This window comes from Ranitomeya imitator, chromosome 2, assembly GCF_032444005.1.
Source record: "Ranitomeya imitator isolate aRanImi1 chromosome 2, aRanImi1.pri, whole genome shotgun sequence".
Classification (NCBI taxonomy): Eukaryota; Metazoa; Chordata; class Amphibia; order Anura; family Dendrobatidae; genus Ranitomeya; species Ranitomeya imitator.
The window spans coordinates 706,689,400-706,700,037 of NC_091283.1; the positions used below are offsets into that span (position 1 = coordinate 706,689,400).

Sequence of the window (10,638 nt, forward strand, 5' to 3'; positions counted from 1 at the left end):
CCCTCTAACATCAATGACAGCTTGAAGTCTTTTGTGGTAGTTGTGGATGAGGTTCTTTATTTTCTCAGATTTTAAAGCTACCCATTCTTCTTGGCAAAAAGCCTCCAGTTCCAGTGAATTCCAGGGCTGTCTAGCATGAACTGCACGCTTGAGATCTCCCCAGATTGTTTCAATGATATTGAGGTCAGGAGACTGAATTGGCCACTCCAGAACCTACACTTTGTTCTGCTGTAGCTAATGAAAGGTTGACTTGGCCTTTTGTTTTGGTTCATTGTCATGTTGGAAAGTCCAAGTACGTCCCATGCGCAATTTACGGGCTGATAAGTGCAAATTTGCCTCCAGTATTTGCTGATAACGTGCTGCATTCATCTTTCCTTCAACTTTGACCAATTTTCCTGTGCCTTTGTAGCTCACACATCTCCAAAACATCTGTGATCCACCTCCATGCTTTACAGTATTAACGGTGTTCCTTTCATCATAGGCCTTGTTGATCTCTCTCTCTCCAAATGTTAACTTTATGGCTGTGGCCAAAAAGTTCAATTTTGGCCTCATCACTCCAAACTACCTTGTTCTAGATGTTTTGAGGCTTTTCTCTGTGCTGTTTTGTGTATTGTAGGCGGGATACTTTGCAGCATTTGAGCAGTAATGGCTTTCTTCTGGCAACTCGACCAGGCAGCCCATTTTTCTTCAAGTGCCTCCCTATTGTGTATCTTGAAACAGCCACACCGATAGTTTTCAGAGAGTCCTGTATTTCAGCTGATGCTATTTGTTAGTTTTTCTTTGCATCCTCAACATTTTTCCTGGACGTTGTGGATGACATTATTGTTGGTGTACCTGACCGTGGTTTTGTTTTCACAGAGTCCCTGATTTTTCATTTGTTAATCACAGTTGGCATTGCAAATACATGCTGAAGATCTCTGCTAAGTTGCATTGTGTGTAGTGTAGCAACAGATTGTTGGACTAGGGCGAGAGGCAAATTTTCATATCCAGTACCATAATATACAAAACATCTCATTTTTTTGAGCAAAATAATATTCCTCAGTGCCAGCATATACTAAACAGCATCCTTTACAGCTAAATAATATGCCTCCATACCAGTATATACTAAACAGCTCTTTTTTACAGCTAAAAACATTCCTCAGTGCAAGCATATGCTAAAAATCTTTTTTAGCGTTAAATAATATTCTTTGTCTATTAGTGAAATAGCGTATATTTATCTAGCAGTTGTGCGACTGGCGCAAATCCTGCTCACATATGCAAACTTTAATATTTGTCAGTAATTTTCCTGAATGCTGTTGGCGTGTGTCATAAAGACAATATAAAAAAAATTACTCTGCTACTTGTTAAATAAATACCATATATTTATCTAGCTGTTGTGTGGCTGGTGCAAAGCCTGCTGAGATATGCAAACACGACTATTTACAAGTAATTTTCCTGAGTCTGCTGTTGACATGTGTCATAAAGGTGACAAAATAATAATAATAATCTTTATATAGCATGAACATATTCTGCAGTGCTTTACAGTTTAACAGCTTTAAACACAGCAGTCATAAGTAACAACGTTAACAATACAATAATTAAAGTAAAATAATAGGCCCCTGCTCGTGAGAGCTTACAATCTACAATGAGGTGGGGGAGATACAAAGTACAGATGTGTATTTACAATGATGCATTTACAATGATGGTCGAGCCATCTTCAGGGAGTGGGGGATAGATGGAAGTAGTGAATGGGTTACACACACACACACAAACCTAAAATGACTTTGATTAGTGAATGTGATGGGCCTCTCTGAATAAATGAGTTTTGAGGGAGCGCCTAAAACTATACAAATTGTAAATGGTCCTAATATCTTGGGGTAAAGCATTCCAGAGGATTGGTGCAGCACGGGAGAAGTCTTGGATAGTCAAAAGTCATTTGCAGAGCACAGCGGTCGGTTAGGTTGATAGACCAAAATGAGGGAGGAGATGTAAGGGGGTGCCGTACTGTGGAGAGCTTTGTGGGTGAGAACAAGTACTTTGAGTTGGATACTATAATGAGTGGGCAGCCAGTGTAAAGACTGGTGAAGAGCGGACACGTCTGAATACCGATTAGCTAGATGGACAAGCCTGGCTGCTACATTAAGGATAGACTGGAGAGGGGAAAGTCAAGTAAGGGGTAGGCCAATTAATAGAGCATTACAGTAGTCCAGGCAGGAGTGAATCAAAAATACTCTGCTATTAGCTAAATAAATAGCGTATATTTATCTTGCGGTTCTTTGTTTGGCGCAAAGCCTGCTGAAATAGGCAAACGTGACTATTTATCATTAAATTTCCTTTGTCTGATGTTGACATGTGTCATGAAGGTGATATAAAAAACTACTCTGCTATTAGTTAAATAAATAACATATATTTATCTTGCGGTTCTGTGACTGGTGCAAAACCTGCTGATATATGCAAACATGACTATTTACAAGTAAATTCCCTGAGTCTGATGTTGTAATGTGTCATAAAGGTAACATAAAAAATTACTTTGGCATTGGTTAAATAAATAGGGTATATTTTTCTAGCAGTGGTGCGACTGGCGCAAAACCTGCTGGGATGCGCAATCTTTACCATTTACCAGTCATTTTCCTGAGTCTGCTGTTGTCATGTGTCATGAAGGTGGTAAGAAAATAATTACTCTGCTATTGGTTAAATAAACTGCATATATTTTTGTAGCAGTTTTGCGACTAACACCAATCCTGCTGAGATATGCAATCTTGACGATTTAGGCTACTTTCACACTAGCGTTAACTGCAATCCGTCCCAAAAACGTCTTTTTCCCGAAAAAACGGATGCGTCAAAAAACTGCAAAACGTATGCAACGAATACAGCATTTCGACCGTCGCAAATCCGATAAACGGTTCCGTTGAAATGCTGGATGCGTTGCATACGTTGCATACGTTTTTTCCATCCGTTGCATACGTTTTTACGACGGATCCGTTTTTAAAATGGGAGGCACCAAAATTTGATTGGCTACTGGAAACTAGGGAAATCTATATACTGACTGTATTTACAGCACATCTTTGAGGGTTTTAGTTTAGTGGCAATGATGGATGGTGTAATTGGGAGGATTTCGAGTTTGGTTACTGAAGTTATATTTGAGACGAATCGCCTGGATATCATAGTGCGGGAGAAGGAGGCGGCAGCAGAAAGACGGATGATGCAACGGAGAAGGCGACGATTCTGGATACATCCAATCAATGAGCTGCGGATGACCAGGGGTGTCCAGTCCACTCTCTATCTGGAGTTGCGGTGCAACCCCCAAAAATTCTTTAGTTATGTACGGATGAGGATGGAACATTTCGATTATTTGGTTGGAAAAATAGAGGATGTCATCCAAAGGCAGGACACAAGGATGAGGCTTGCCATCACACCGGCGGAGCGGCTCATGGTGACACTGCGGTAAGCATTTTTTCTTTATGTCATTGCTCATATTGAATGTGAGTACATGCTGCAGAGAATACTGCGCTGACACATTGCGCCGCATTTACTGTAGCATGTCATTTGTTGGTTTATGTGAGGCCATTCCACTTGTTTTTTTTTCTCGTGTCATTGGTCATATTGAATGTTATTACATGCTGCAGAGAATACTGCGCTGACACATTGCGCCGCATTTACTGTAGCATGTAATTTGTTGGTTTATTTGAGGCCATTCCACTTGTTTTTCTTGGTTGATGGTCTGTGCAATTTTTTTTTACATTTTTTTTTATTTTTCCCTGCAGCTTCCTAGCTACGGGTGAGTCTTTGACTTCACTCCATTTCCAATTCCGGCTGGGGATTTCCACTATTGGCGGAATTGTGAAGGACACATGTCGTGCGATTTGGGACACTTTACAGCTGGAGTATATCCCACAACCAACAATGGAAATCTGGATGAGAAGTTCCGAACAATTTGAGCGAATGTGTAATTTTCCAAATTGTGTTGGTGCTGTGGACGGCAAACACATTAGGATTGCAAAACCGGCAGGAACAGGATCAGAGTACTATAACTATAAAAAATACTTCTCAATTGTACTCATGGCTATTGCTGACGCCAACTGCCGATTCCTTGCTGTGGATATAGGAGCGTATGGCCGGTCCAACGACTCCCAAGTGTTTAAAAACTCTCCGATGGGTCGCTGCCTGTATGGAGATACATACAATTTCCCGCCAGCAAGACCGCTCCCAGGAACCAGTGAACCAGCCTTGCCCTATGTGTGTGTAGGTGATGAAGCCTTTCAACTGTCGCCGCACCTACTGAAACCATACAGCAGCCGTGAATTACACCGCACCAAGCGGGTATTTAATTACCGTCTTACCAGAGCAAGAAGAGTGGTAGAGTGCTCTTTCGGTATTTTGACAGCAAAGTGGAGAGTTCTGCTGACGGCAATAAAACTGGATACAAAAACTGTAGACGATGTTGTCAAGGCATGTGTGGTGCTCCATAATTTTGTTATTTCAAAGGAGCCCGTTACCTTGGATGACGAACAATTGGAGACATCCTTGTGGGATTACCGAAGTGCCTCTGTTCGCTCCACCGGTTCTGTTACTAGGATGAGGGAACAGTTTGCTGAATATTTTTTGTCACCTGTTGGGCGGATTCCATGGCAAGACATAATTGTGTGACTTTTTTTTAATTTTTTTTCTTTTTTTTTTCCAAAATTTTTTGGTAGCAACTGCCACAAAAAAAAAAAAAAAAAAAAAAAAAAAAGAGTGTGTGTGGTTTGCTTGCTAATATAATATAAAACCATTTTGTTAAACCTTGAAAACGTCTGGTGTTTCTTTTCACTTAACCTTTCATATTTACCTTAATTAATGAACACACACACACAGTAGATTGTAAACCAGAATTATGTTTATTTCAAAAAATATATTTTTTGTGGGTAATTTTCCCACACAATTTTTTTTTTGGTAATTTAAAGAACCTTTCTTTTTTTGGCAAAAAAAAAACTATGTACAAGTACATTCCAGGTTCACAGGTCCTGGTATTGTTGGGTGGAGTAACTATGGGAGGAGGGGCTGGAAGGTTGGACCACGTCGGTAGGTGGGATTGGGGAAACCCTACCTGTTGCGTCTGTAGTGGAAGGGGGGGGGAAAACAGGAGGCTGACCAGAGGGGTGTTGTGTTGGGGTAGGTGGAAAACTTACTGGGGAAGGAAAGCTGGGCAAAGATGAAGAAAACACGGGTGAATACATTTGGGTTGTGGGCCGGGTTGGGTATTGGTAGTGATGTTGATATTGAGAGTGATGTGGATATTGGGACTGGCGGTGATATTGTGGGGCATGGTGTTGAAATTGGGACTGGGATGTGTGGGGAGGTGTGGGGGTAGATTGGGGTTCGTTAATTACCTTCAGCAGAGCGTTATGGCAGCTATTCATTACCCGCATCTGCTGATCAAAAGAAAGCTTTTCCATGCTCCTGAGCATGGACTGAAAAAAAAGATTGGCTGGAGCTTGACTTACATCTAAATGCAGTCTATCCAAGCGACTGCTGATTTCATGTTGGTTTTCACTCATGCGTGATTGCATCATGCTGAAACCAGCAGTCACTTGTTCTCCCAAAATTTTAAATGAATTTTGGAAGCCTGCATTTAGATGCAAGAACTCAGGAGCATAGCTCCTTTCCTGACCCCTCTGACGCTGCCGCCATGAACCTACCGGTGGTGTAGAGGTGGCAGGGTCAGAGGGGTGGGGTAAAGGGAACGCTATCTGTTGACCATCAGATGCGAGTAAGGAAGGCTGCACTCCACTGGTAGAGGCGGATGAAGTGGAGGGGACAGAGGGGTGAGAGGTGTGGGGCCTACCGACGTGGTCCCCGGTGGCGGACTCAGGAGGGATCGCTTCAGAGGGTGCAGAGGTAGATGCAGGCGCACGGTGGCTGGAGTAGGTGCTGTGAAAGAAAAAAAAATAAGTTAATATATTGATATGAAAAAGGCCGGACTGAAACAAAAGTTTTGTGATTAGACAGGTTCTTACTGTGATGTTGAATACTTACACTCTACTCAGCATGGTTTCCCTCAGGAAGGAGAGGTTCGTGCCATATCTGTACCTCCTCTTCTTCCTTGCTGCTGAGCCACTCGGGGCCTGCATCTCCTCGTTAAACTCCCTCTTAAAGCGATCCCTCAATGACCGCCACCGCTTCCTAACCTTGGTACCTGTGAAGACAGGAATGAAGAAAAAAAAAAAAATATTCGTAAATGCAAGACATTACATTCAGCTCAAAACATCACTGAAAAGTGAATACTTACATAGTTTGCTCTGCTGCTGTGGAAGAAGGTCCTCCCACCTCGCAAAGATGTTCCGGCATACTTCCAACCAGAGCCGACGGGTGACACTGGTATCAGCATGCCTGCGGTCAGCCATGTTCCACAGTGGCTCCCGTTCACGAACCTCCTCGATGAGGGCTTCAATATCGATATCTGAATCGTATTCGGGAGCACACTGTGAAGCCTGTTAGAACAAAAAAAAAAGAAAGAATTAAAAATTAGTAGACTGAAAGCAAAAAATTAACAATTGAAGCCCCACAAAAAACCGACTCACTGATGGCCGACCGCGGCGTCGAGTCCGCCGACTCTGGGAGCGCCTGGGAGAACCTTCATGCTGTGCTGGACGTTCAGCAGCAGCAGCAGCAGCAGCAGCAGCAGCAGCAGGAGACTGAAATAAAGGATAAAAAAATTAGCTTTAATGTATGTATATGTTTTCTGTGTTACGTTATATATGAAATTCTGTTTTGTGTACGGTGCAGTGTGATGTGTGAAGCAAGTGTTTCACCACTACTTACACTTGGTTCCTCCTCCACTTCGATGTCTCCACCCGTCTCGGTCCCTTCCGACAGCTCCTCATCGGATTCTGATTCCTGTTTAAACATAATAAATGCATGTAGTGACTCAAAATGATGTAAATTTAAAAAAAAAACCAAAAAAATTTTTTTTACTTACCGATACCTGCTGTTGCTGTGGAGGAGGGCTGCCGGAAGAGGACATTGTGTGGCTGTGGTCCAGGTGGCTGTGGTCCTGGTAGGTCTGTAAGTTAAAAGACACTTGCAATCTGCTCTACACATTGAAGTAGCAGATTTGGAGTCTTCAAAACTTACTTTTCAGGTTTTCTGGATGTGGGCCAGGTGGCTGTGGTCCAGGTGGCTGTGGTCCTGGTAGGTCTGTAAGTTAAAAGACACTTGCAATCTGCTCTACACATTGAAGTAGCAGATTTGGGGTCTTCAAAACTTACTTTTCAGATTTTCTGGATGTGGGCCAGGTGGCTGTGGTCCAGGTGGCTGTGGTCCAGGTGGCTGTGGTCCAGGTGGCTGTGGTCAAGGTGGCTGTGGTCAAGGTGGCTGTGGTCCAGGTGGCTGTGGTCCAGGTGGCTGTGGTCCTGGTAGGTCTGTAAGTTAAAAGACACTTGCAATCTGCTCTACACATTGAAGTAGCAGATTTGGGGTCTTCAAAACTTACTTTTCAGATTTTCTGGATGTGGGCCAGGTGGCTGTGGTCCAGGTGGCTGTGGTCAAGGTGGCTGTGGTCAAGGTGGCTGTGGTCAAGGTGGCTGTGGTCAAGGTGGCTGTGGTCCAGGTGGCTGTGGTCCTGGTAGGTCTGTAAGTTAAAAGACACTTGCAATCTGCTCTACACATTGAAGTAGCAGAGTTGGGGTCTTCAAAACTTACTTTTCAGATTTTCTGGATGTGGGCCAGGTGGCTGTGGTCCAGGTGGCTTATGCCGGTCAGTGTGGTCCCTACTCTATCTGCAATATAATAAGTATAATGGATTGAAAGTTAGACCAAAGCAGAAATAGGTAATGTTTACCACTAAACACCATGTTAAAATGAGAAAAATATGTGAACACCCAAACCCAAAAACTGGTGCACGTTATACCATTCTTTTCCATGTCCCAAAAACAAAAAAAGGTAAACTGTGAGACACCTTTAAAAATATTTTTATGTTTTAAAAAAAAAACAATTACCTCCCCGAAATAAAATTTCAAAGGATAACCTTTATTAAAAAATGACCACTCAAACAACTCTGTATTGCATGTGTAACCATTGGTACATACACCTGATTTAAATTTACCTTTAAGAAATTATACTACGGACAATTTTTTAAGAAACATTTTATTAATATATAATTTTTTTCTTTTTTTTTTTTTTTTAAATCACAATGGAGCAGAAATGCTCTTTATTTTAAAATACAAGTACATCGAATGGGAATGGTTAAGTAAATTTAAAAAAAAAAAATATAACCTCAAGCTGCAGACCATTAGACTTTGCAATAATACATCCATTTTAATAAACAAAAAAAAAAAAAAAAGGTGCACAAAACACTATACTAAAGGTACTGTCACACTAGACGATATCGCTAGCGATCTGTGACGTTGCAGCGTCCTCACTAGCGATATCGTCCAGTGTGACACGCAGCAGCGATCAGGCCCCTGCTGTGATGTCGCTGGTCGGGGAATAAAGTCCAGAACTTTATTTGGTCGCTGGACCTCCAGCAGACATCGCTGAATCGGCGTGTGTGACACCGATTCAGCGATGTCTTTGCTGGTAACCAGGGTAAACATCGGGTAACTAAGCGCAGGGCCGCGCTTAGTAACCCGATGTTTACCCTGGTTACCAGCGTAAAAAAACAAACAGTACATACTTACATTCAGCTGTCTGTCCCCTGCCGTCTGGTTCCTGCACTGACTGCTGGCCGGAAAGTGAAAGTGAAAGCACAGCACAGCGGTGAGTCACACAGCGATGACTCACCGCTGTGGCTGTGCTCTGCTTTCACTTTACGGCCAGCAGTCAGTGCAGTAACCAGACGGCAGGGGACAGACAGCTGAATGTAAGTATGTACTGTTTGTTTTTTTACGCTGGTAACCAGGGTAAACATCGGGTTACTAAGCGCGGCCCTGCGCTTAGTTACCCGATGTTTACCCTGGTTTACCGGGGACCTCTGGATCGTTGGTCGCTGGAGAGCGGTCTTTGTGACAGCTCTCCAGCGACCAAACAGCGACGCTGCAGCGATCCGGATCGTTGTCGGTATCGCTGCAGCGTCGCTAAGTGTGACGGTACCTTAAAGGTACCGTCACAATGAACGATATCGCTAGCAAACCGTGACGTTGCAGCGTCCTGGTTAGCGATATCGTTCAGTTTGACACACAGCGGCGATCAGAATCCTGCTGTGATGTCATTGGTCGCTGCAGAAAGTCCAGAACGTTATTTCGTTGCTGGACTTTATGTAGACATCGCTGAATCGCCGTGTGTGACGCCAATTAAGCGATTTGTTCACTGGTAACTAGGGTAAACATCAGGTTACTAAGCGCGGCTCTGCACTTATTAACCCGATGTTTACCCTGGTTAACAGTGTAAAAGTAAGAAAAAACACAAACACTTCATACTTATGTTCCGCTGTCTGTCCCTCGGCGTTCTGCTTCTCTGCCCTGTATAAGCACAGCGGCCGGAAAGCAGAGTGGTGACGTCACCGCTCTGCTCTGCTTTACGGCTGGCTGGCGCTCACAATGCAGAGAAGCACAGCACGGGGACAGACAGCGGATATTTTTTTTTTTACCTTTTTTTTTTTTTACTTTTACACTGGTAACCATGGTAAACATCGGGTTACTAAGCGCGGCTATGCACTTAGTAACCCCATGTTTACCCTGGTTACTGGCATCGTTGGTTGCTGGAGAGCTGTCTGTGTAACAGCTCTCCAGCGACCAAACAGCGACGCTGCAGTGATCCGGATTATTGTCGGTATTGCTGCAGCGTCACTCAGTGTGACGGTACCTTAATTAGTAAATACATCAAAAATCAATATTAACCAATATGGCATTGACAAATGCACATGCAACCAACAAGACGCACACAAACATACCTGCAAGCCGAGTCATAACGCAAGCATAACACATGAACAGTCGCAATATTGACGAAGGCATAATAAGGTGCAGGCACGTGAACACATACATACAAAAGCACACAGCAGTACAAAAATAAACACACACACCCACACACACACACACACACACACACACACGGCCATCAGTCCTCCGGCTGGAGCTTGATATCTTCACAGTGGCAGGCCTCACGGTGGATCTGGACTGTAGCATGGCAATGGCTGTTGCAGGATGACGGCAGGCCTCAGGTTGGATTCAGGTTTTATAAGCTCTTGCTATAGTCAGTACGTCATACACAAATGCGCACACACACACACACACAAATGGCAATATACTCACACTGTTGTAGTGTGTCTGGTCCTTGCTGCCAGGCTGGGCTCTTGGTGTCCGGCTGGGCTCTTGGTGTCCGGCAGGGCTCTTGGTGTCCGGCAGGGCTCTTGGGGTCCAGGCTGGGCTCTTGGGGTCCGGCTGGGCTCTTGGTGTCCGGCAGGGCTCTTGGGGTCCAGGCTGGGCTCTTGGGGTCCAGGCTGGGCTCTTGGGGTCCGGCTGGGCTCTTGGTGTCCGGCAGGGCTCTTGGGGTCCAGGCTGGGCTCTTGGGGTCCGGCTGGGCTCTTGGTGTCCAGGCTGTGCTCTTGGTGTCCGGCAGGGCTCTTGGTGTCCGGCAGGGCTCTTGGGGTCCAGGCTGGGCTCTTGGGGTCCGGCTGGGCTCTTGGTGTCCAGGCTGGGCTCTTGGTGTCTGGCTGGCTGGAGGCTGCTTCTTCTTCTCTCTGAG

At 44.3% G+C, this 10,638-nt stretch overlaps 2 protein-coding genes across 3 annotated transcripts; one reads left to right on the plus strand and one right to left on the minus strand.

Annotated features, from left to right (window-relative positions):
- The first annotated feature begins 2,865 nt into the window (after window positions 1–2,865).
- LOC138665546 (uncharacterized) lies at window positions 2,866–4,760 on the plus strand. Its single transcript, XM_069753132.1, has 2 exons — window positions 2,866–3,423; window positions 3,744–4,760. Exons 1-2 carry the CDS (start codon window positions 3,068–3,070, stop codon window positions 4,624–4,626), a joined length of 1,239 nt encoding a protein of 412 aa, XP_069609233.1. The 5' UTR covers window positions 2,866–3,067; the 3' UTR covers window positions 4,627–4,760.
- Window positions 4,691–7,261, minus strand: LOC138665545 (uncharacterized). 2 transcript variants are annotated; one of them, XM_069753129.1, is made up of 7 exons: window positions 7,227–7,261; window positions 6,938–7,021; window positions 6,781–6,855; window positions 6,540–6,653; window positions 6,248–6,449; window positions 5,995–6,154; window positions 4,691–5,889 (listed from the first exon to the last, which is right to left on the minus strand). In XM_069753129.1, exons 2-7 carry the CDS (start codon window positions 6,980–6,982, stop codon window positions 4,974–4,976), a joined length of 1,512 nt encoding a protein of 503 aa, XP_069609230.1. In that variant the 5' UTR covers window positions 6,983–7,021; window positions 7,227–7,261; the 3' UTR covers window positions 4,691–4,973. The 2 variants fall into 2 exon arrangements, with proteins under 2 accessions (XP_069609230.1, XP_069609232.1); XM_069753131.1 differs by lacking the exon at window positions 7,227–7,261 and having other exon boundaries at window positions 6,938–7,034.
- Window positions 7,262–10,638: the final 3,377 nt, after the last annotated feature.